The sequence below is a fragment of the Drosophila innubila genome, assembly GCF_004354385.1.
Source record: "Drosophila innubila isolate TH190305 chromosome 2L unlocalized genomic scaffold, UK_Dinn_1.0 4_B_2L, whole genome shotgun sequence".
Classification (NCBI taxonomy): domain Eukaryota; kingdom Metazoa; phylum Arthropoda; class Insecta; order Diptera; family Drosophilidae; genus Drosophila; species Drosophila innubila.
This window is the reverse complement of record NW_022995372.1, coordinates 3,450,733-3,478,053: the sequence shown is the minus strand read 5'-3', so window position 1 is coordinate 3,478,053 and position 27,321 is coordinate 3,450,733. Positions and strand designations below refer to the sequence as shown.

The 27,321-nt window shown below is 34.9% G+C and overlaps 1 protein-coding gene across 2 annotated transcripts; it reads left to right on the top strand.

Annotated features, from left to right (window-relative positions):
• The first annotated feature begins 13,222 nt into the window (after positions 1 to 13,222).
• LOC117781353 (excitatory amino acid transporter) lies at positions 13,223 to 26,698 on the top strand. Of its 2 annotated transcripts, XM_034618100.1 has the most exons (8): positions 13,223 to 13,287; positions 13,964 to 14,228; positions 17,612 to 17,794; positions 21,097 to 21,430; positions 22,362 to 22,979; positions 23,721 to 24,050; positions 24,851 to 24,965; positions 25,026 to 26,698. In XM_034618100.1, the coding sequence occupies exons 3-8, from the start codon at positions 17,629 to 17,631 to the stop codon at positions 25,191 to 25,193; spliced, it is 1,731 nt and encodes a 576-aa protein (XP_034473991.1). In that variant the 5' UTR covers positions 13,223 to 13,287; positions 13,964 to 14,228; positions 17,612 to 17,628; the 3' UTR covers positions 25,194 to 26,698. The 2 variants fall into 2 exon arrangements, with proteins under 2 accessions (XP_034473991.1, XP_034473990.1); XM_034618099.1 differs by lacking the exons at positions 13,223 to 13,287; positions 13,964 to 14,228 and having other exon boundaries at positions 17,587 to 17,794.
• The last annotated feature ends 623 nt before the right edge of the window (positions 26,699 to 27,321 follow it).

The window sequence follows — 27,321 nt, the reverse complement described above, 5'->3', positions numbered from 1 at the left end:
TCCGAGGAAAACTGCGCAGGCGTCGCAAAAACGCGCCAAAAATTCATTCATAAAAAGCAACAGCTTCCGGAATAGAAACTAAGAGGGAGGGCGAAGCAGGCGCAACAAGCTGACTAAAACTTTTGGACTGCGAAAATTAAAAAATATGCAAAACAAGTTTAACTTTAAATTATTCAAATTAATGCCCAACATGAAACTAAATAATTTGCAACTGTCCTAATGCAATATTCATTTATTGTGCCAGCTGAAACAGGACACAGATGGAGACAGGGACACGAGATGGAAACATAGACAGCGATGGAGATGGAGATGGAGACAGGAGCAGGACTCGAGCACAAAAGGACAAACTGTGCGTTCTGTCAGCTGTCAGGATGTCGATTCGCATTGCAATTCTTAAACAGTGCCAACGAAGGATGCAATTGAAGCTCCAACAATGGCGAAAGCTGACAGCCAGGACACTCTTAATTATAGCTGCAATTGAAGACAAACTCATCATTCTCTTTCTTCTGCCTCCCTCTTTCTCCTCTGCCCTTTTAACAACGTTTCTGTTGGCAAAGAAAGCACAAATTTCATTCGTATAGGAAACTATTGAATAGAAGATGCAAAAACTCGTTTCATGAGTTCATTATATTAGTCAGATATTCGGATATTCTGAGCGAAAGTATTTTTTAATTTTTATAAGACATATAAAATATTTTTCAACACTTTCTTAATAAATAAAATCTAAATGCAAATATTTGATAAAAGTTATTTTTACATTTCTTATAACAAAAATTTAATTTGAGTGCTATATTATAATATTGAACTAAAATTGTAATTAACTTTAACATTTTTAATTTAATAAAACAAGTTTAAATTATTTAACTTAAATAAAATTAAAAATATATATATAAATCATATTTAATTATTAATTTTATATATTTTTCTTTAAAGTTGACTAAAGGTTGATTTAAAAAAGGAAATAACCAATTGAAAACGTAATGTTGTATATAAAAAGATTGTTTAAGAAATTGTTTTTTTAATTATAAATTTAGAAATTATTATATTGAAGTAGAAAAAGTATTTTTATAGCAGAGCGTAATGTTCTGATGGGGAACCTATTATATTTATGAATTTCCTTATCGAATGGTATCTTTTTTTCATTGAAGTGAACAGAGTATTTCTCAGTTGATCAATAGTAGAACACGCCTACTCACTTAAATAATTGTGTATTGGGTTGTTTTCCAGCTGTTGCCTTTTGCCCTGATTGCATCTGCACTGAGCTAAAGCAAAACATAATTTGATTTTTTTGACTTCTGTGCAATTCAATGCAAACTGATTTCAATAGAGACGCATTTTGAATAAAAGACGGAAAATCAAAAAAGAAAATAGTAATTAATATTTGCACTTTGGCGTTGATTCAGCTGCAAATTGAGTTGTTTTTTTACGAGTTGAAGGCTGAGTTTACTGCAAACAACAAACAACAAACTAAACTGCAATTTACACACACAATTTCCAAATAAACTTTATACCCCATTGTGGGCAATTCATTTGCCATGCACTTAGCCCCAAAACGATCCTTTGAAGGAGGTGTAAAGCAGCAGTAAAAAGGGAAAAAGATGTGTGAGGGGGAGTGGCAACATCTTGCGATTATCGTCACTTGAGTTGAGCTTGGCCCCCATGCAAATTTGATGCAACAGCGCAGCAAAACGAGCAAGAGGAAGAGTCAAGGAGTAAGGATACAAAGCGGCATCCTTGTTGTCTAGGTGGAGATGAAGTTGGAGATGGAGCTAGAGTTACATCTGGGCTGCTGGGCGCTCTCTGGAGGCCAGTACAAGTTATATATTAGACAATGCGAATACTTTAACTTCAGATTGTAAGACCCTGCAATCAAGAAGTGCAATAGGTCTGCCCTTGGTGTAAAGGACAGACATTAATAAAAATTAAATTATAAAATTCTGATGCAGAATCGAATTTCAGGTCAAAAATTAATGATAAAATGGACATACCGCAAGGAAATCGGTTGAGTTTTAACAAAGTTATAACAGTTTGAAAATCTAGATAGGGTGTCAAGGCTCAGGGTCAGGATCAGGTACAGAAAAAATTGACAGTGATGGACAAAATATAAGATTTTCCAATTTTGATGCAGAATCAAATTAGAGGTCAAATAATGATAAAGTTGATATTCCGCAAGAAAATCGGTTCATTTTTGACAAAGTTATGTTAGTTTGAAATTCTAGATAAGGTGTCAAGACTCAGGGTCAAGATCAGGTACAGAAAAAATTGACAGTGATGGACAAAATATAAGATTTTTCAATTTTGATGCAGAATGAAATTAGAGGTCAAATAATGATAAAGTTGATATTCCGCAAGAAAATCGGTTAATTTTTGACAAAGTTATGTTAGTTTGAAGATCTAGATATGGTGTCAAGGGTCAGGATCAGGTGAAGTAAAAATTTACAGTGATGGCTAAAATATAAGATTTTGCAATTTTGATGCAGAATCAAATAAGAGGTCAAATAATGATAAAGTTGATATTCCGCAAGAAAATCGGTTCATTTTTGACAAAGTTATGCCACTCTAAAGTTCTAGATCAGGTGTCAAGGGTCAGGGTCAAGGTCAGTAAAAATTGACAGTGATGGCTAAAAATGTAAGATTTTTCAACTTTGTGCAGAATCAAATAAGGGATTCAATAATGATAAAATTGATAATCCTCAAATGAATCGATTAAGCTTTGATGAAGCTATGCCCGTTTGAAGTTGTCAAGGGTCAGGGTCAGGGTCAGCTACAGAAAAAATTTACAGTGATGGCTAAAATATAAGATTTTTAAGTGTTGACGCAAAATCAAATTCGAGGTTAAATAATGATAAAATTGATATTTCTCAAAGTAATCGATAAAGTTTTGACAAAGTTATGACGGTTTAAAGTCAAGTGTTAAAGTGTCGAGAAGAAGAAGCAACAGTTTCTTCAGAATTCGTACAGGGTTGCTTACAGTCTGTCTCTCCCGACTGTTGCCTTTTCGACTAGTCGTTCTCCTATTCGTTGTAGTTTTAGTTTCTGGCCTGGCTTTTGTTTTCCGCGCTCGTTTTGGGCCCAAAGTTGAAGCTCAAATAAAATGCAATTACACCGCAAAACTCAATTTCAAGTGTCAAAAAGTTGCGCTGCACTTAAGAAGTTAACACTTCAGTGTCTGTTCCTCCACTCTCTCTCTCTCTCTCTCTCTCTCTATCTCTCTCCCTTTCTCTATCTATCTATTTTTGACTTGGGTTTCTGTCTAGGCTTTTGTTTTGGACCATTTCCATTTCGTTTGGCAAATGTGCAGAAGTGTCCCGAGTGAAAATGTAAAAAAGGGCAAATTGTGGCCAACAAAATAAAGCGGATTACGTTGGGAGGCGAATTCCCAAATATGATGGCCAACATGACAGCCTGTCTTGCCATTTCCATTCCTATATAATACATAGCCCAATTGTGTGATATATTAGCCGTGTTCTTGTATCTATTACCAAAGCAAAACTAATTTACAGACGGACGACTTTCCCCCAATCGCAATCTCAATCCCAATCCCCATTTGCATTTTAAATAAAGCTGCCAACTTTCTACAATGCCACTTGAAAGCCGTGTCGTTTTTTCCCCTTAAAATAAGTGTCATAACTTTGTCGAGATGTTTGTTTAACTGCCACACAGTCAAAGTCCAGATGAACACGGAGAAAATGAAGGTAAATAAGAAATTCGAATTAAATTTGGTATTTGAACTTGTCGCTTACGCTTTTGAGTACTCGTTATTGCATTCGTTATCGCATTCGCATTCGCAGACGTATTTGTCAAGCTATCGATCAGTTAAATTGATTTGCCACATGTGTTACAATCAGTCGAAAGTTTGCCAATTGCGTCGCATTGCGCAAATAGTTTTCTTGCTTCATTATATACCCTACAATTGTATGGCATATCGAAGTTTGAGTTGCTTAGACAAAAGTCTGTGTTCATTAATAAAAGTACAGATTTATTTAAAATTGAGTTTTAAAGCAAATAATAACAATAGAATATCAAGTTTTAACACTATATTTTACTGTTAAGAAAATAATCTATCTAAAAAATTATAAAATTAATAATCAAAATAATAATATTCAGTTGAAACATTTTTAAAGGGTATTTAGTCTTTGGCATGTAGACTAAAACTATTTTATGTTGTTGCCATTTGATTTTGTTTTGTTTAGTGTTTTGTTTGCGGACACTTGGTGAATTGGCAGCTGGTAACGGTGACTACGACTGTGCCAACTGTTATTGTTGATGCTGTGATGTTATCTTGTTGTGGGAAACTCGTGACTGGCTATGCGAGCAATTTACACGTTTCCCTTGTCGTCGCACGTGGCGTATGCGTAATTTAGTGCTGCATACTTTGCGGCGCAAATTTGCACTTTTGTTACTTGTTTAGCTACACTTTGTTGTGTCTGTGTGTGTGTGTCTAAGGACTGTATGCTCACTAACTGAGCAGCACTTAAAATCAGGAATTCAATTACCTCCGAGACGCACAGAGAGTCACACACAGTGAGTGAGATACACCCAAAGAAAAATGCTCTAAAATATAATTGTTAAAATTTCGATACTATTGTGAATTTTGAATTTTTTTGTCTAAACTATGTATACTTTTAATATAATTTAGATATGAATCAAATGTAGTTTATCTTAATGAATTGCATATAAAATATAAAAATTTAATTCTTCTTTTATAAATTCAAATTTAAGTACTAATTTTATTGTTATTATTATTTATTATTAGAACCACTCAGTTTTTAGGCTTAACATACATGATACAGAATATTTAATGCATAATTTAATGATTTTAATTAAAATCGTGTATACTAAACTCTAAAGTATATAAAGCGTCTGAAATAAATTTAAGATTTTAAACTATGACATTAAGATTGAGAATTGTAAAATCAATATTTGACTTTATAATTTCAGCGAACATGTTGAATGTTGAATAAAGTAACATAAAATCAATTAAATATATAGTTTTTTTAAACTTTTAGGAATTTGTAAAATAATTTTTGTGTATCAATAAACAAAAATTATATTTTTGTCATTAATTAAAATATGAAGTAACTTTTTTTTTACTTAGCGTTTTTTTCACTGGGTGTACAGAATACACGGGGAGATGAATCCTGCTGCCATTTTGTACGCACTTTTCACACCTGCTCGCAGTTTCAAGGCCGACAAAAAGACAGGTGTGTGTGTGTGTGTAGACTGTGAAGTGATGGGAAAGAGGGGAGGGGGACTGTTAGTTGCTGTCGACTCCAATGTGTACCTTCGTTTTGGGTAACGAGGGACAACAATGGGGACTCACTTTCTGCTAAGGATTACACTCTTTTGGACGTGCCACAGAAAACCACTTCATTTGCGAAGATAAAGAGAAAGAGATAGAGATGAGGAGAAAGAGTATCTGGTTCATCTAAATTAGCGCCGCTTTGGGAACAGTTTAATTATAATTTTTATTTTATTTTGCTGCAGCAAGTGCGCACAAATTCATTTATCTGCGGCAAATTAGCTTGAAAACAATTAACACCTGTTTGTCGGCTGTTTTTGGCATCTACTTGAAACTAACAGGACTCCCGCTGCCACGCCCCTCGAGGCGTGGCAGCGCCTGGACTCAAAATATCGCTCGTTGTAAATGAAAAAAGTTGTACAAAAAAAACTTTTCAAATTACAACGGAAATCCGTGAAAATCCTTTTAACAAAGCAAAACAGGCGGCAAAAACGGGAAGCACAGAGAGACGGGAAGACGGGAGGACGGAAAGACGGGTAGACACGTAGATGGGCTTAAAGAATAGCATATTAGTGACGTTCCGCCGCTTCAACGATGATGAACACGACCTGATTATGATGGCGGTTTCACGGTTCCAAGTTCACTGAAGCAACACGTGCGTTTTATCCTTGTCCAAGTCACGGCGCTGCTCCTGAAGCTTCTGCAAATTGGTTTAGTTGCTTAACAGCACCAGGACAAGCAGAAGAAGGAGGGAGGTGGAGAAGGCGAACGAGGAGCAGAAAAAGGAGCTGGAATGGGAGCAATTTCACAGTCTCTTCAGATACATTTTCGAGCACTTTCAAAGTTTATTTATTGGTTCTTAGTCTGAAAGTCTCCATCTTTGACTCTGTTTCTGTATTGTGTGTGTGTATGTGTGTGTGTGAGTGTGTGTGTGTGTGTATGTTGGTATTTGTGGCTCACTTGACAGCCGCTGCTGCCATCGACGTAAAGCTTTTAACTTTTAATGAAAATATTCAATTTTCAGGTGTTGCACATATTTAAAATTGCTCAAACTTTTTTGCCATTTGCTTCAACGGTTCTCGCTAGCCTGACAGCTCAGACTTTTTACACTCAAGAAAATAGTCCGTACAAAAATTTAACTTTTGTCTGCGAATTCAGAAAATCATCATAAACAAGCTCCCAAAATATATGAATTTTTAATACATTTTTTATGAGTTTTTCGAATTATTGACAAGTTTCCAAATTTTAGCACGCATTCCAAAACATGGGTAATTTTTATATTCCTATGGGAATTACAACTATTTTTTATAAATCAAAAGCAAATTCGTTGTAATTAAAGCTGAAAAAATTTAAAATAATTTAAATTTAAATGTAAATTTAATTTTAAATACTTAAAGTGCTTTAAACGAACTAATCCAAAAAAAATGGTATAAAAAGTATTCCAACATTTAGGAAAGTTTTGCAAATATGCCTACAGTACACAATAAAAACATGTTGACATATTTTCAGACATTAATTCAATGATTTCGACAAGTTTTTCTTAAATAAAACTGATTTCGTCTTTAAAGTGCTATTTATATGTTGTTAAACTTATCTTAATTCAACAAAATTTAATGTGAAAAAAAAAACTTAATAATAATATTTTTGTTCTGGGTAATGATTTTTCTGTCGATGTTATTTAACAACAATAAAATAATTTTTTGAGTGCATTTGCATGTTTTTGGGTTGCCTCAGTCTCAGTCTGAATGAAAATAAGAAAAACTTTTAAATATTTTAATATTAATTAAGCGAGAGAGCTGCAAAATTGGATAATTTGAATGTTTGTTGTTGTTGTTGTTGGGATTTTTCGCCTGCTAATTGAATGAGATTCTTTTTCAAAGTTGATTTTTTGTTTTTGGCTTTAACTGGGATCGAGCTGTGGGCTGTGGGCAGTGGGCGTGGCAGGGGACTGGGTACTGGGGACTGGGATTTGTTTATTGAATTAGTAACCAAGTAAATCGGTTTTATTGGGGACTGTGAATACGAAAACATTAGCTGACTCGTATCGAGTGTTGGCCAACAAATCGAAGCTGATTCAATTTGCGGAGCTGCAGTTTTAACTCAATTGCCGCATTGATTGACGGCTTGTGTTTGCCAACGGCTTTGACTTTGATTTGGTTACACACTCGCACTTGATTCAGTTACAGTCACAGTTACCGAACAGATGATGACGAGTACTTGTTTCCTTATTTATTTATTTATTTATTATTCAGTTGGATATTCGTGAATCGTTATTCGTTTTCCGTTGCACAGCATCAGCTGTTGTTGCTGATTCGAAGGAGAATCGCGAACTGCGCCTTTTCAACTCTTCTTTGACCGTTTTTATAGCTCAGTTAGCATCCATTGAATGTGATTTCCTTTCAACCAACAGCCTTCAACTGTCGCTCTCTTCAACTGCCGGTTGTAAACAAAGCACAGCTGTTGGCCATGGCCAGTGCTGCCAGAATTTTAGTAGTTAAAATAAGCTAGATCTGAAAACAAAAGCAAAAAAGGCTAAAGTCGAGCGTAGTCGACAGTGGGATACCCTTTCCCAGGCACTGATTTGCACGTACTTGCATACCATGTAAGTATATATTAAAAGACATACACTTAAAAAAAAAAGACCACGAAAATTATAACATTTGGAGCCTCAGTGTTTGCTTCTTCTGTTTTTTTTCGGCAATGTGAGAGAGAAAATAAATGGAAAATGATAGTGCGAGAAAGAAAAAATACATAGAGAGATAGGCAATTGCCTTTAATTAAATTAGCTTTATATTTTTGAACAATATGGACATGATTTTGATATTGTAGAGTCTCAGAGCTCACTTCTGTGGCCGTATCATCATGACAGCCCTTTTGAGGTAGTACTCATTACCCTTAAAAGTTAACCAACTGACGCCCTTACCAAATTTGGTATCATTATACTTCCCCGTCAAGTGGCTGTAAGAATTTATGTTAATAAACAAAAACTAGTCGAAAAGACTATAGTCGAGATTCCGACCATAGGATACCCGGTACTTGCTTCAATATATATTTAAAAGTACTTTAAAGAAATTACTTGTTTTGCTCTGAAAACTTGTATTCCCCATAACGGCCGTTCTACTTGTCCTATCTTGTTGCGATTCAGTGGGATAATAGATAATACTAATATATAACGTTAATTATCACAAAAAATGTTTTATCTTAGAAACTGTGGTTGTAGTGGTTTTTCGCGATTTGTGGGGGCGGAGGGGAGCGTGGCTTAAATTTGAAACAAACTTGATCTGCGTGGGGTATATAGAAGTCTTTTATTGAAAATTTGATTTCTCTATCTCTTATAGTCTCTGAGATCCTTTTGTTCATACGGACGGACGGACGGACGGACGGACGGACAGACGGACAGACGGATGGCTATATCGACTCGGCTGTTAATGCTGATCAAGAATATATATACTTTATGGGGTCGAAGTTGCTCCTTCTCCCTGTTACATACATTCCAACGAACACAATATACCCTTTTATTTATTTTTTAAGTAACGGGTATAATTTAAAAAAAAAAAAAAAACGATTAACATCTCAACATACATTTCGTGACAATTTTTGTACCACCAGGCACCAGTGCTCACTACTGAAGCTGGGAAGGAGTACTTCGTGAATCGCACTAGACTTGGCATTCGTACAATCGATCAGTTTTCTCTTTGGAACCAGCTTCACCCTAAGATTTCTTAACAAGTTCGTTTATTAATTTTCTTTGATGTTCCTGCTCCTTTCTAAGAAATTTGTTAGTTTATTTTTGATTGTTGGAAATTTATTTTAAGTGCTAAGATCGTCTCGTTGTATTCGGAAATATATATTCCATAGCAAAGCGTAGTTAATGTATTTATAAAAAGGATTAAATAAATTATTTTGTGCAACATTTTGCGACTGAATAAATGAGAAGACTGACTGAGTTGAAATTTGTCTAGTGAGCAAGAAGTGAATTTGAGAACGATTTCAAGTCCACACATATTATGAACTATGTATTTCAGTATCGCTGTTTTTGTATTTTTGTCAGAAGATTTAGTGATTTATATTTTTGTTGCTAGAGAGTAGGAATTAAATGTACCCACAAAACGTGTTTTGGTTCAATTTCGTTTAAAACTCACCAAAACACACGCACAACACGAATAGAGTGATAACAGAGAGAAATGCGAAGAGTTGCGAAGTATTTGAGAGCAGCTTTTGTTAGAGCAAGTGCAGAGAACAGCTGAGAGCGGAACTGATAGCTGATCTGACATTTGAACTTTTGAACTTGACCTACTTTCTGCCGGCATACCTGAAGAGAGTACACACACTATCACACTGTAAGCAAAAGCTAGAGCGCTGTATTAAATTATACTGATCGTTTCTACGAAATATATTTGGCAAAAAGTCGTTGCTATGGATGCCGTTTTTTATATGACATACAAACAGACATTGCTAAATAGACGCTGTTGTTTCTGATCAATAATATATATCATATGTTTTATAGGGTTTGTCATGCCTCTTTCTGCATTTTACATATATTCACACAAAACAATTATAACCCATTTGGTCCGTTGAGCAAAGGGTTTAAATATATAGTTAAAAAAATTAAATACAATAACCACCAAAAATGTATCAGTACATTTAATATTTATTTATAAAATATGTAAATATTTATTTATAAATATAATTAATATTTATTTAACATAACTAAACGTCATCTAAGATCATTAATTCATAAGTTGTTTTAAATAAAATAAAATTTTAAATTAATAATTTAAATAAATTAAATATATATCTATATATAAAACGGATTGAATAAAAAACTTAGATTACAAAAAATGCTTCAAATATTTAAGCTTATATACGTTAAATTCAATATTATATTCGTGCTTTTCTTGTTTTAAATTGATGTAAAAATCTTAAAATTATTTTAATTCGATAAATCTGGCTGCCAACACTAGCCAGGGCCAAAATGAATACTTTGAGCTTTTGGCCATCGAAGACAAGTACCTGCAATTATAGCTAGCTTGCCATAAGCAACAAATGGCCCAAAGTGTTGCCATAAACTGTTGCCATAAGTACATAAAGCGCATGTCCATCAAGAGAGAGAACAGGTGAGAGTGAGAGCGCCTTAGTGTGAGTGCGAAAGAGATGCACCGTAAACAAAACGATGTGGAAATTGAGGAAAATTCACTCGGAATTTCGGCACTCGGTAGATTTGCTATCTCAGCGCGAGAAAGAGATGGGTCGTAAACAAAGACAGCTGCTCGGTGTCATTGTACTGCGCGGGTCGCGAAATCTCGCTCATTGAGAAAGCCTCATTGAGAAAAGGGGACAGCATGGCGACAACCACAACGTGCTCTGAGTGGGTCAGGTGCAAACGTCCCCACCCCACCACCCCACCACTGCTCACTATCTTTCTAACAAAAAGACGAGCAAGAAATTTGCAGTTCAGGAGATCGACTGTCAAATGCCCAGTACTTGTACAGCTGTTCAATTTAATTTGTATAAAAACGAAAGATTTATTATAAAATTATTAAATTATTTCTATGAAAATTAAAAGAAGTATTTAATAATAAAAGGGAATGCTACTTTCTTAAACATTATTAATTAAAGAAATATTTAACAATATTTTTCGAAATGCAGATATAAATAGATTTATCCGTCAATATCTATACATCAAGCACAGTAATAAATTTCTACAAATACATAATCGCAGTTTGAAATTTTAGTATTTATTTCTATACCTGACACCATTAAAATGTCCAAAAAGTGCAATCTTAGTATTTATTTTTTATCTCTGTCAAAATTGTGTATATTGGGCACATTCATATAATTTATTCAATAGTTTTGGCTCACTGAATTAGAACATGCATAAAATTACCATAAGGATTTTATTTAATGAGTTATGTTAATAATGTTTGTTCCTTGAGAGTTATTATCCTCTCAAAAATAATAATTATTGCCTTAGTTATAAAGCAAAACTCAAATTTAATAATGGTTTTGTAAGTAAATTCATAGAAAAATTAAGTAACGGTTCTAATAAATTTTGTAAATATGTTGAATGAAAATGCTATGATTTTCCTTAAAGATGAATATTGGTACATGTCATGTTTTCTTAAAGTTCCTGTAAGTAAATCGTTTTTTCTATTACAAAAAATGAAAATTATTACTATTTACAGTCCCTTAAACTTAGCATTTTAATCAAATTTGGTTGCTCTACATTTTTTTAGCTGATCACAATTACAAACGAACATTCTCACAAACTCCTAAGCCTGTATACCCTTTGAATACTGGGCTTATAAGGGAAAATCGAAAATTGGATGCGCCAGCTGCGCGTGACTTGACTTCAGCGGCAAGTGCAATTTTTAGACCTGACCCCTAATTGGCTTTTGACGGCATCGAAGGACGGAGGACAAAGGGGGGGACAACGGAGGGTCAGCGGGGGGTCATTATTATGTAAGCTAAAGTAACCTTTGAATCGTTTTACTGTTTGATCGCTTGACTGCTCGATTCACTTGATAATGTCTGAAAATGATTCTGACCCATCACGCAATTTGCCTGCTCATAACTTATGTAAATTACCAATGTCTCTGCCTTTTTCTCTCTCTCGCTCTCTCTCTCTCGTTCTCTGGCTGATTTATTTTTGAAAGCCATTGAGCAGACAGGCCTTTTCAAAAAGAGGGAGAAGAGTGCAACGCTTGAGGATATTTATATATAATAATAATAATAATTATGATGACAAATGCAAATCGTATAAAAGTGCTCAATCTTTTGTTAGCATTGCCAATTAGATGTTTGTTCTACACGGCGTATGCGTAATGTGTGTTCGATTCTCTATAAAAATAGTGACAAAGTATTTTAAAAATACCAGACGTGATGAAGGAAATGATAAACTAAAATTTGCAAAGCAGAATTAGAAGAAAACATATTTAAAAAATTTAAAATTTTGATAAATATTGCGATGGCAAATTGAATTAAAATTAAAAAGAATGTTAAAATGAATATCATGCCCAAGTTTATCACTAATATTAATTAAATTTATGATTATTATTTTTTAATAATTCGCTGCAACATTTATATAAACCACTGTTTTTTTTTATTTTAGAAAATACAGCTTTGTAAGATTTTATAATTCTATTTAAAATTTCTGTTGTACATATTTTTGTAATTCTTAAAAGAAATATGCATAACTTGCGTGTCATTTCGTGTGCCCTGTGTCATTTATGAACGCAATTTTCCACTTGATGTTTGTGGGCGAAAAACAAATCAAATTCACTTGTCATCAATTACATATAATGTCGAGATGATCCCATACTTAGATCATAATCGCCACATGCCAGGGACTGTTCATTTTGTTCTCTAACTGGGCAATTCTCTAGAGACTAGAGACTAGAGACTTGTGACTTGCGACTTGTGGCTTGTGGCTTTTAAAGTGTGTCAAAGTGCATTAAACAATTGCCATTTGTTTGGGTGTCTGGGCATGTGCCAAGTGGACAGAGGCGTACCTTTAAAGGGGGATGGAAGATGACTATTCACTTTTATTGTAAACCATTTGACGTGTTTTGCGTGCACGTCATTAGCCTTCTTGCCCCTGCCCCTGCCCCTGCCCCTTTACCCCTCTTGTTGTCAAGTCTTAGAGAACCCTTGCGACATGAAATTGAAAATGACAACGTATGTGTAGATGTGTGTGTGTGTGTGTGTGTGTGCGTGTGTGACCAAAACAAAGCCAAAGAAATGTAGAAATTATTTGCTAGTTCAGTTTTATGCAGCTGCCTAAATGAAATGTGTTTTCAGTTCACTACTCGTTCAATTGTCGAGCCCAACAGACGCGTTTCTCAAGATTAAAACAAATTGCAGTTGTAACAGTTGGCAAATGCCAATATATCTATACGATATACCGCCATATATACCGATACCGATACACATCAAAAATACCAGACTGACTGTAACGATCGTCTGGTTAAAACGCGATCAGTTTGAGATTCTTGTGCCAGTTGTCAAATCGATTGTGAGTCGAACGGTTTGCATTTCCAGTCGAGGTATTTCGGTCCGGTAGTTAAGTCGAGTCACGTAACCGTTAACACAACACAACAGGGGTGGCAAGAACAAGATAAGCTGTTGCTGCTTACCGGTTGCGTTGTGATTGCAGTTCCCTGGAGGAACAGAGAGACAGACGGACAGACAAATAGATAGACAGACAGACTAAGTGACATAGGGAATAGAAGAGGGCCCACTTGACATAATTGAATTTGCAGAACTGTCAAAGGTGGCAAGGACCTTGACCTTGTCATTCACTAGCTTCAAGAATACAAAAAATTCACAGAGAAAAAATAAAACTTTTTGTACAATTAAAAATGTTTTCCTATATCAGCTATTTTTCTTGTATATTAATACAGTCAGTCAGTGAGTCAGGACAAAGAGTTTTATATATTTCTCACATATTTCAATATGTACTTCTAAATATTGAGTCAAAAAGTAAAATTAGTTATCAGAAAATTATTTTAAATAAAATTATTAGTAAATAAAATCCAATTGACCAACTGAGTTTAATATAATATAGTAATTAACATTTAAAAAACAATAGCAATGTGAATTCAAATGAATAAAGTGTTCGCATCAATAAACAAATTTGTATATTAAAAGTTGACGATTAAACAAATATTATTTTTAGTTTTTAAGTCTGGATATATTTCGAAATTCTCATTGATCCTCCAGGTTGAAAGCAAGCCCCTAAAACGGCTACAGCGGTGCAACGCATTGTGAAACTGTTGATGCTACAGCAGCTGAAACTGCTGCGAAAATTCCTGCAAGTGACTGCATTAGCAAAGCGTTAAGCATACGCCACGTTGTGCGAACAAAAGTGATTAACAGCGAAAGAAGAGTGTTAAGTAAAAGTGCCAAGTGGCAAGTGGCAAGTGGCAGGTGCAAAGAGTGTTAATAACCAGCTCAATCCTGGGTAATTTGTGGCTAGTCATTAGAGGTAAGTCAATTGACTGAACGACCATCGCAGGCAACAACAATATACACTCAGAAAAAATACCCCTATGTCGCACGGAAAATCTAAAATTCGCTTCGTTTTAGTTTCCTAACAAAAAGAAATTTGTCGCAAATATGCAGTTAAAAAAAAGAGGCGTACACAAAACAAATAAAACGTATTTTTAAACGTTAGAATATTTTTTTAAAGATAACAATAAATAAATTATATTACCAATGTTTACCACATTAATTTATGACAGCAGAAACAATTTGTTTTATCCTTTGTATATCAATTTTAACTAATTTCTATAAAGAAGCGTACAAAAGAAACTTATTTTCTAAACGTCAGAATAAATTCGCTTTAATAAAAATAATTAATTTGTATAATTTAGGTTAACCAATTTAATTTAAAAAAACATAAACAATTTTTTAAGTATCTAGAAATCGTGCCAATTTTTATTTGACAATTATTCAAAATATAACAAAATACATTTTTATATGTAGATTTTTTTTTTTCAAATAATGAGTAAAACTTTTTTTCAGACTGTCTTTTTCTAATAATAAGAAAAAACTTTCTATACATGTATTTTTAAAATCATTTTTTAATTTTAAAAAATTAAAGGCGAATTTCTAAACATATTGAGGGTAATATATTTTTTGTGCGTGTACTTATTAAAAGCTCATTTGCAACAAGAAAGTGAGAGATAGTAGATAAGAAAAGAAAACACATTAACACAGAATAAGGAGAAGCAGAAACAGCAGAAAGGAAACTCCAAGTAACAATTAAAGAACACGCCACCAGGAATCACTTAAGGAAGGGAATCTCAAGAGAAAGGGAATCTCAAGAGAAAGGGAATCTGGAGTGACCTTCGAGAGGGATAGTTATAGTGTCTAAGGTCAATTTCTGCCATACCATAAATATTCGAATTGAAGAATACAAGTTAATTTAATGACCTGCTGATGAAATGTTTGAATGTTGCCACACTCGATTAAAGCAGTCAGAATACGCTAATCTCGGTTTCTAATGGCACCAACTCAGCTGCAGGAAAAACCATACCCAATGTCAAGTTCAAGTTCAAGCTCATGGCGTACCACAAATAGATGTACCAATAAATCGTCTCTGACAGCGGACAAAAATTCAAATTGAAATTTGAAATCAAAGCAAAGTGGATGGGAAATTTTTGAGTGAACATCTCGCGCAATTATCTCAATTATTTGCCAGAGATTGCGATAGGAACAGGGAGAGAAACAAAAACAAATACAAAAACACATGTTCGTCATGCAGTTGGCACGGAATTATGGCGAGCAACCAAATTCAACCGGATCAGGGTGATCCGAAAGTTAAATATAGTATAAGTGTGCCCTATTCAGTTGGATGTCTGCCCAGAATGCAAACCAGGCAAAAGAGTGCACATGATTTATGGATGGACAGCTCAATAGATCGATTGCTAAACCAAATACCAAAGGTGACACTTCAACTTGTTTTCTTTTTTGCGACAGTTTTCAGTCCATTTAAAGCTATTAGAATAAATTGTCTACACTGAAAAAAGTTTATTTGAGGTTCCTAATTTGAGAAAAGCTATCTTACAAAGCTAAAAACCATTTTTGAAAATGGAAAGTATTACAATTAAAAATTTATTTATTTATTTTTAAACTTGCATAATTTTTCACATAATTTAAGAAAAATTCTGAATAAATTCTTAAGAAAAATACTTATTTTTGAGCGATTAACACTGGCAGAATAAACGAAAATCAAGGAAGAAACATAAGTTAGGTATTTTCAGAATTTCGAAAAATATTTTTTAAAATAAATATCAAACTACACTAAAATGACGCTTTTTAGGGTAAATTTTTTTTTTCTACAGTTTAGTATTAAAATAAAATGCATATGATTTAAGAAATAATTTTTAAAAAATTTAAGTTAAAAATCGACTTTTATAGGTCGATACTAAGGAAAAATATTTTGTACATAGCAAAAAAGTCGATAAAAGTCAGGGAACTAGTGCTAAAAGGTTTGAACTTTATTAAAAAAAACGAGCAATATCGGAATATTAAAAAAAAATATAAGCCAAAATGAATTAAGGGAGAAAACTAGCTTTAATAGAACCAGCTAAGACTAAGGTATTTTTGAGTGTATCTCAACAATCGATGAAATTAAAAAAAAAAACAATAAACAAGACAACGTAATCGACTCAGCTAATCAATTTTGCCGCAGTCATTTGGGAATTTTCCGCTTGATAATGATAATGATAATGAGTCCGTCAATCAAAAAGTTGCAGGTGCGTGCCGGCTGCTCTCTCTCTCTCTCTCGCTCTCTCTCACTCTCTATTTCCCAGCTGTCTCTATTTTTGGGCTGACGCCATAATGAGAGAAGTCGGAGAAATTATGGCACTCAACTTTAGCGCTCCGAGGACGAAGCATAAAAGCGACTCGGCAGTTGAAAGAGTCGCACATTCACAGGAGCAAGCTTGGAGTAGACGGTTCGGGAAACGAATAAAGCGGAAAATAGCTAAACGCAAGTTGAGATAAAACAAAACAATCAGCAGCTGAAGGAGGAAGCAAAAGTGCATAGTGAAAACGAAAGCTGAAAGTTTCTCGAGTGCAGTCCTTAAGAAAATAAGGAGTAAAAAAGGCATACAGAAAGTGTAGCAAAAGTGTCGTGATTAAAAGCAAGCACAATTATTAACAGTGTATGTGTGTGTCTATGTGTGTGTGACACAGATTCACAAAAACTGCATCGAGCTGAGCTGAGCTGAGTTGAGTTGAGTTTTTGCCGAGTGCAGTGGAAATATCGATTATTTGTTGACCAGCAAAAAAAAGCGAAAGAAGCCGCTTAAAGTCAGACAAGCAGGCACAAAACAGGAAGCAAAAAAGCCAGACAACAACTGACGAAGGTCGTCATTCAATTTTAAAGCAAGCAGCTTCAAAAAACCACAACAACGGAGCCGCTAATCAATCAAGATTTGTGGATAGGCGCAGTCCGAGACGCCGCAAACAGCGCAACCGGAATTCTGACGGCAAAGAAGACAATGCCACATCGGTAGAAGGGAGTTCAAAGCTAACGGAAACGGGAAACAGGAAACAGGAAACAGTCCATAGAGCAATGGCTTACTTAATCAACATACTCAAGTTCAATGTCAAGTACTTAAAAAATCAATAATTGCAGCGTTATCAATTTTAATTGAATAAAAGCAACTCAAGGAAAATACAACGCATCTCTCTCTCTCTCTTCAATCTACGACTCTTGCTATCTCGCTCTCTTGTTGCCACTGTTTTACTGTTGTTCTTGTTGTTGTTGTTGTTGTCTTTGCTGCGCGTCCATCGCTTCCCCCTGCCCCTCTCGCTCCTTGACTTTACGGACAATGGAAAAGTCTGAGAAATTTTCAGATTACCTCTTTGCCAAAATGGGTCCACCGAATGCGACGTCCGCCGTGCACGGCACGGAGTTGCCGCCGAAGACGACGGAACGGAGCGATGCTCCCGTCGAGTTGACCGGATACCGCAAATGGCTGAGCGATAATCTAATGCTGCTCGTTACGCTCTCCGGCGTACTTCTCGGCGTCGTCTTGGGTGAGTACGGAATATACACGTTACATTCTGACTACACTGCAAACAAATTACACTGGGCAACAAGCACATACAAATATTATGGTAGAGTCCATTTTAAGTTTTCTATGGTACCGATTTCTTTTTATACCCGTTACTTAAAAAATAAGTAAAAGGGTATATTTGTGTTCGTTCGACCCCATAAAGTATATATATTCTTAATCAGGATCAACAGCCGAGTCGATCGACCCATGTCCATCTGTCTGTCTGTCCGTCTGTTTGAGCGCATCGATTTCAGAAACCATAAGAGCTAGATACTTCAAACTTGTTATGTAGGCTCCTGGATACCATAGACAGATCAAATTTGTTTTTATTTTTGGATCGAACCACTTTATCATACAGCTGCCATAGCAACGATACCTCGAAGATGAAGTTTTAGTATGAAAAAGTTTTTTATTTGTTGAGATAACAGAAACAAACTGATAGAATATGCATCTGGGCTGGTATTTAACATCCTGAGCAAGTTTGGTTAAAATCGGTCCACTATATCATATAGCTGCAATAGAGACGCTCAATCAAAAATTAAGTCTTAGTATGAAAAAGTTTTTTATTTATTGATCACTGCGGACGGCAGTTCGCGTTAGTGACGAAAGCAGCACGAAGGGTGCGAAAGGCGACTAACTATATATACAGCTAAGTTGGAAAATTTGCTACGACTGTCCGATCAGATCGAGTTATATACCGATCGACAGGTTCAGTTCTAACTTACAAAATGGCGTACTAAAACTTTTTCTAACCAACCTGGGTCACGAGATACGGGGGTGTAAGTGGGAGGGGAACAATTTTGATAATTGCAGCTTATGGGGCCGTTAGGGCTTTTTTGGTAAAATTTTTTATTTTTAAAATTCTACTTAAAATACGCGTCGATTGATACCTCAATCACCCAAATCCGATAACTGGTTCAAAAGATAATTAAATTTGAAAATTTTAGTGGACTTCTCAAAATGAAATGAAAAGTCAGTTTGTTTGTCTGTTTGTCTGTTTGTCTGTTTGTCTGTTTGTCTGTTTGTCTGTTTGCATCAAAGCGCTAAAGAAGCTTAAATGTAATGATGGGATTGATTCCTTTTCAAAAATCTAGAAATGTTTGTTCTACGACTTTTCAATTTCCCGCTAGTTTAGCGGAAAACGCTAAATCCGCCAAAATTGAAACCTCAACAGTTTCCAAACCATAGAAGCTACAGATATGTTCTATATATCATTAGAAAGGTGTGTTTGAGGGCTTTTAAGCGTACCTTTAAACTTTTTTTCTGAAGTACTCAGGTAACATTTTACAGGTGAAATAAAGTTTTTTAGCTTACATTTTGGCGATTTCTGACAAAACGGCTCTAACGATTTTTGTTAAATTTTAATATGTTGTAATACGTACAATTTCGCGTTTTTTGGTATATGAAACATAAATTTTGGTTGAGGGGTTCGGAAGATATTACCTGTTAAGTGAATAAATACATTTTTCTATCGGTCGAAAATCACGTTTTAGTACGAAAAACTTTTTGGTTTTATGAGATATCTCAACCAAAATGATACAATATGCATTTAACTTGGTTTTATATATTCTGACCAAAGTTGGTTAAAATCGGACCACTATATCATATAGCTGTCATAGGACCGATCGGGTAAAAAATTAGGTTTTAGTATGAAAAACTTTTTTGTTTAATGAGAAATCTTAACCAAACTAATACAATATGCATTTAACTTGGTTTTATATATCCTGACCAAAGTTGGTTCAAATCGGACCACTATATCATATAGCTGTCATAGGACCGATCGGTCCAATATTAAGTCTTAGTATGAAAAACTTTTTTATTTTACTAGATATCGTATCCAAACTAATAGAATATGCATTTATTTAAGACTTATATATCCTGAACAAAGTTGGTTCTAATCGGAACCACTATATCATATAGTTGTCATAGGACCGATCGGGTGAAATCCAAGTCTTAGTATGAAAACTTTTTTTCATAGTAAGTACGAGGTCTCCGACAGTATAGTATGCTCAGCTGTAGCAACGCGAGCAAAGCGAGCAGGGGGCGGGGCCCCCTAGTTTTTCTTTATAATTAAAGAAAAAAAATTTTTTAAATATGAAATACGTTCAACAACTAAATTTTTATATTTTACTATTCGCCTGCATTAATGATAAAGTTACAATGTCAAAAGCGAAAGCAATTGCAAAATTTCTGATATCCAAAAAATAAACGAGGTAAAGTCTAGTGACCAATTTCTAGACCCATTTCTGATATCAATTTTGTGACGAACAAAATTCAGTTTAATCTTAAAATTTTAAATAAAATATAAATTAATATAAAAAAACGAAAATTGGCATTCGGCACTGCGCAAAAAGTTATTTTTATGTACAAAGAAGATCACCCTTTTTACTCACAGTGCCGAATGCCAATTTTCGTTTTTTTATATTAATTTATATTTTTATTTAAAATTTTAAATTTTTTTTGTTGTATCATTTTGGGTCTAGAAATTGCTTTCGTCACTAGACTTTTACCTCGTTTAGAGGTTTTTTTTGTGGGATATATCTTAACCAAACTGATAGAATATGCATTTAAGTTGGTTTTTTACATTCTGACCAGATTTGGTTTAATTTAGTTCCATATACCATATAATTGCCATAGGAACAATTGACTAAATTTTCCATTGCATGGCAACGATCAATTAAAATTTGATTTCAGGGCTCTGCAAGGGTAACAAATCTTCGGCGCTTTAGGGTATGAGGGTATCTAAGTGCCTGATCTTAAATATAATGTCAAAGAATTTGGTAGTTTATATAAATATGTGGTATGACAAATTTCATTTACGTTCAAATTAATTATATAATTTCGGAATGTCATTTTGATCATGGTTTGTCCTCTAAATTCATTCTAAATACAAATTTAATTCATTTAGAAAATTTAATTATTTTCGACCAAGACTCGATTTTGATGGTAAGGGTCCCCCCTTTGAAATTTCGAAAATTCAAAATTTTAAGTCTCCAGTTTTCACTTTTAATCAACTTCTTATATCGTAATTAGTGTAAAACAACATTCTCAATAAATATTATTCCTTTGGATCAAGGTATTCACTTCAAGCCGATACTGAAACCGAAACCAAAAGAATTAAACTAAATTAGAGTTTTTTCGGAAATAGTTGTTTCGAAACGTATCGGAACCGAAACCGTAACCTATATTTGTTTTGGATTGACTGCTTGATTCACACATTTTCTCCCTGTGTACCTACCCACTGATTAGCCCCTCTCTCTCCTTCTCTCCCACCGTGTCTAGGTCTCTTGCTGCGACCGCTGCATCTGGACGGGGATTCAATAATGCTGATTTCGTATCCTGGCGAGCTGTTTATGCGCGTGCTGAAGCTCATGATTCTGCCACTGGTCATCTCCAGTCTGATCGCCGGCTCGGCCAGTCTCAATGCGAAGATGAACGGGAAGATTGCTCTGCGTACGCTCATCTACTTTGCCTCCACCTCGCTCTTCAATGCAGCCCTGGGCATTGCTCTCGTACTCCTCATTCATCCTGGAAATCCGGACTTGCATAATGCGGATGATCGGGCCACGGACAGGAAGTCGGTGAAATTACTGGATAGCCTCTTGGATTTGGGCAGGTAAATGCGAAAGTCGCACGCAAGTCGCATATGAAACGCGGGAGAGACGCGTTCAACTGGTGCTGCTTGTTTAACTGCTTGCTGCTTTTAGAAGGTAAAGCAGTTCTAAGGCATTTTCAATAGTCGCGTGAGAGTCGCATCCAAATCGCGTCCAACATGTGCTGCTTGTTTAACTGCTTTTTGCACTTGAATTGTAAAGCAGTTTTAAAAGCAAACGTCGCGTGTGTAACGCGCTTAAAACGCTAAGAAATTTACTCAGAAATGCCCTGCTTAAGGTAAAGCTTGCTTGAGATACTTGTAACTGCTTTAGCAGAAGTAGTTATAAGCAGTTTTAAGCCACGCTTGTGTATAAATTTATGCTGCTTGCAAGCGGTAATATTTATTACTTAAGCCTACTTGTGCAGCAAGCAGTTGGCAGCAAAACCATATGATATTTCAATCTGTAGCTAAAAAAAAACAAATTTTTATATTTTGATTTTTAACTAAAACTAAAAAAAACCAAATTTTTATACATTGATTTTTATTTTATATAAAAGTATAATTAAATTAAGTTTCTACAATTAATGAACAAGCAATTTAATTGTGTTCAGTTCTCATAGCTGTCAATAAATAAATTAATACTCTTAAAGTTTTTATATTATGATTTTTTGAGCTATGATTAAAAACAATTAATTTTTTAATTGATTTGTAAGTAAATAAATTGGCTTGGATTTTATTTTAATTCAATTTAATTAAATTTGTTAAATTCAAGTGTTAGATTAATAAATTGCGTTGACTTTCAAATAAATAAATAAATTATTTTAATATTTTCATTTAAGTTTTATAATAATTATATTATTTCATATTTAAAAATATAAAGAATTTGTCGATTTTGTATGGCTAAAAATAAATACATAAATAAATAATTTTGTAATCCGTGCACTGCTTGCAGAAACATATTTCCGGACAATCTGTTCCAAGCGTCGATCCAACAGGCGCACACGGTCTATCTGCCCAAGCCGAGCATCCTGCGGAGCAGCTTCAATGAGACGCTGAACGACACGGCTGTGGCACTGCTGCACGGCGTACAGGGAGTGCAGGGAGTGCAGGGAGTGGAGGGAGTGGAGGCGCACCATCAGCGACTGGAGGTGATGGAGGAGGTGGTGCTGGTGCGGGATGTGCAGTATCGGAGTGGCACAAACACACTGGGAATTGTGTTCTTCTGCCTCGTGTTTGGCACCTTCCTGGGCACCATCGGACAGAAGGGTCAGGTGGTGGTGGACTTCTTTGCGGCCGTCTTCGAGGTGATCATGAAGATGGTGACGTGCGTGATGTGGATGACACCGATTGGCATCAGTTCGGTCATCGCCGGCAAGATACTGAGTGTCGACAATCTCAGCCTGGTGATGGCCCAGCTCATCTGGTTCATCATCACGGTGGCCATTGGCGTCCTTCTCTACCAGTTCATTGTGATGCAGGCCATCTACTTTGTGTTCGTGCGTCGCAATCCCTTCAAGTTCTACAAGGGCCTCATCGAGCCCATGCTAACTGCATTCGCAACCGCATCAACGTAAGCCATTTTAACTCTATGGGCCGATTTTTCAATCTCTATATACACATATATAAATGAGATTAAATCGTACATTACACAAGATTTAATGTCAGATAAAGTGTCCCATAAGAATACCAAAAAGTACTACAGAAACATTTTCTTGTATTTTCAATTTATCTAATTCTATTTTTAGCTAAAATTGAAAATATAAACATTTAAATTTCATCATATTTTTATGCAAGTCAAAAAAGCAGTCTTTTTTGTTTTCTTTTAAACTTTTCTAAAAGTAAACAAATATTTTTTTTTAGTATCAAAAGAATCCTTATCTGACAGTTTATCTGATATATAGGGTATATTGGGAAATTGAAAAATCGGCCCTCTCTGTCCCTGTCTCTCTTTCTCTCTCTCTCGTTGTCTCACACACACATTCTTTCTCTGTCAAGTACTTTCTCTCACGAGCAGACATACTTTATGATAAGCTCTCTCTCTCTCTCTCTCTGTCGTTGATTCGCGAATGTTTAATATGTAACAATTATTTTTCCTTCTTTTTGGTTCCCAAATCGTTTGATTTCCACTTCGTTGTTTTTTTTTTTTAAACTCTTTTGATTTTTGAACATTCACCAAACTCACCAAAAATAAAAAAAAAAACAAAAATAAAACTACAACAAAACACACTTCAATCTGAAATCAACCCTGAATTCGAAACTCGATTGGAAATCAATCAAAAAAAAAAAAAAACCAATCTGGCAACGCTTGCAGCGCCGCCGCGTTGCCGATCACATTCCGTTGCATGAACGACAAGTTGCGAATGGATCCTCGGATCACCCGGTTCGTCCTGCCCATCGGCTGCAACATCAACATGGATGGAACCGCTCTCTTCATCGCCGTCGCCTCGATCTTCATTGCCCAGATGAGCGGCATGGTCCTCGGATTCGGTGAGCTTCTCACGGTCCTTCTCACCTCGACTGCGGCCTCGATGAGCTCGGCGAGTGTTCCGAGTGCTGCTCTTGTTCTTCTCCTCGTCGTCCTCACAGCCATCGATGCGCCTGTCCAGGATGTGACACTGCTCTTTGCCGTCGACTGGTTCGTGTAAGTACTCCCTACACAGTGAGAAAAAAGGCGTGCTAATTAAGTTTTGGCTATTCTGAAAGCCAGAGATATCAAATGAAAAAATACTGTTCACAGCATTAAATTTTAGTTTTGAATATTTTTGAAGTAATTGTTATTTTAAAGTCAGAGATCTAATCCTGAACAAAAAGTATATATTTATTTGTTATTATTATCAAAAAAGTCATTTTAATTCTTAACTTTAAAGTAAATTTAATAAAATTAAGTGATTAATTTAAAAAATTTAGTGTAAAACTCATTGATTCGGACTTGTAATTTTTATTATAATAAAATAATAAATATTATAATAATTTGCACCAAAATACAATTCAAAAATTTTAGTTTAATACGCATTCCAATAAGTTAAATAGCTAAAAATATTAGAATATCAAAAATGAGTTTTTAGATTTAAATTTTTAGAGTTTTTGGTATATGCTCTAAGATTTTGTTATACAATTTTGTTTAGATTTTTCTGCTGTAATTTATTCTACTATAAATACTAAAGTATCGTAAATATAAGCAAATATCAAATATACATTTTTATTGGAAATTCTGGTACTTTTTTCATATCATTCAGTGTCACAGAAATCGAAACCAACTGAAAATCTCCCAAAAATGTATGGAGATTTGAGAGATTTTCGGTTGGTATTGTTTTCTGTGGACTCCTGTATAATTCTTGTACCTTTTAAGGCTTCTGGTATTTTTAAAATAGAATTTTTTACTATTATTTTTTGTCTTTTTTTTGCTGGATTCAATTGAATTTTCTGTTGTCTGCTCCACAGTGATCGCATTCGCACCACCAACAACATGCTAGGGGATTGTTATGCCGCCGCCGTGGTTGAGGAACTTTCCCGCAAGGAACTCATGGCTTTGGATGCCGCTGCAGTCAACTATCCGGTAACACAGGCATACGCTTAATTCTCATTGATCCTCTAGCTGAATATGCTTTCAATGCAGGATCTAAACGCTAGCACGCCCAATGGACATCTTGGAGGTCTTCTAGAGGGTCAAACGGAGCTAGAGGCGTCCAATAAGAGCGTCATGTCCGATGCAGTTGTCGTGGACATGAGTGCAGTCATGAATAATGTGAATCTGCAGCAGGATCACAACAATCGACGGGTCTAAGTTGGACTAATTCATCAGTTAAACAAAAAGAAGATCAAAGTAGAGCAGGTCCTGCAAATAAACCACCAACAGACCACAGTGTTCCCCCCACATAAACACCTTTTGATAGACATTTTTTGATTTTTGATAACTAACATCAATAGAATAGACAGGGATCACAAATAAGTGTAATAAGTTGAAAAACCTCAAGAAAGGGAAATTTTTTACATACTTTTTTTTGTTTGAAGTGTCCAAATATGTGAACATAAACATTATTTTATTGTTTTTATATGTGAATTAATATTTCATATTGTTTTTTACTTGAATTAGAATGTTACGTTTCCTGGAAAAAAAAACCCAAAACTGATTGTGAGACTGTCCAAAACAATTTTTGATATGAGTTCATAAAAGCCCACCCTGAAAGTCTCTTTATAGATCTTTACTTATACACGCATTCAGAAATATATTCGTATTTTGATTCGATATTGAACTTGAATTTTGAGTGCAGTTTTCCACAAGGCCTGACCAAATGTCAATAGAAGCTACTTAGCCAAATCGACTTAGTTCGATTATAAACAATAATCTTATTCAATTACTACCATATATTGTAGAAGTCACAAAATATTATTGTAATCAAAATATACTATAACCAAAATCAAAACAAATAGTAACAACTGTCTTTGGCATGCCGAAGATTTAATACCCTTGCAGATGCTATCTTTAATTTTTTGTGCGAGCATGGACTTATTTGTAGATTAAGAAGTTCTTATTCTTACGATATATTTATTTTTTAGTAGTCCGATTTTGTGAGCATTGATCAGTAATGGATTTATAATGTAACTAATATTTTATTAATATATTTTCGAAGAAAAACAAGCTTTTTTTTTTATCGAAAACTGTTTATATTGTCAATAATTCTTATATATTTTATGGGTTATACATTTCATAAGAGAATTAAAGTAACCAATGCAAGGGTATCTAATTAACCAAGAAGAACAACATTTTTGTGATGTGTTTTAAACTATGCATAATCTATGGGTATTATTTTGTAAGCTCGGTCGACTAGGCGACCTTTTGTGATTGAGTCATTGACAGAATAGAACAGATCAGAATAGAATGGGGAAATGTTAGCATGGTATTAGGGGAGATTTACATTTAATTTTTTTTATTTACAATAATTAAATGAATAGTTTTTCTGTAAGTTAGCAGTGAAAATGCAGGTTGTATACGAAGTTGGCCTAGATATAGTACCCATCCAATAACAGAACCACTCGAACACACACACTCGTTTTAAGAAGCAATCTTATTATGAATAAACAATCATATTTATACTGAATTTGTTAACACACAGACACACATATGATTATCCAATTGCATACGTAGACTGATAGTAGAATTAGTGTGATTACTGAAACATATATTAAACCTATACAAATCTACTATATAATATATATATAAAATTATAACCAACATTCGATTTGTACGCAAACGCAGAATACAAGAATAAAACTTAGATGAAACTTTAATTTGCAATACTTTTGTTTTCAGATTTTAACTGAAATGGCTTATCGATCGCGTTGACTTATCGATTTATCGATATGTCGTTGGTGTAACCCTTAAGTATTCACATACTTGATTAGTTGCAATTTTAAAGCGGATATTTGCCTTTCAACATGGCCATAAATCGTTCGAATGATCGATCGATCGTTCGATTGCTGAGTGAATGAATGAATCATCTACAAGTTTATTTACAATACGTGTAATTCAACGCCTGCAATGAAATAGCCGCAAGTGGTTAAGCCAAATCGGGCTTATATAATTATATAGACCGAGAAGTACAACAACTACTTATAAGCAGCTACAATTAAAGCCAGCTTCACAGCGCAGAGATAAGACACTTGCAACACTATCAAATGAAGGCTTGGAGGGTGTTGTACGAATACTGTGAATATTATGAATATGTGAGTATGAGTAGCTTTTAGCTTTTAGCTTTCAGCTCACAGCTCAGAGCTCTCGCCTTGCAGCCATGTCAGGTGTCAATCCACAATCCACAATCCACATGCCCAACTCGACCCAGAGCAACTCATAGACACGCTGACTCTCTGTCTGTCCGCCTGTCCGTCCGTCTGTCTGTCTGTCTCTTCGTCTG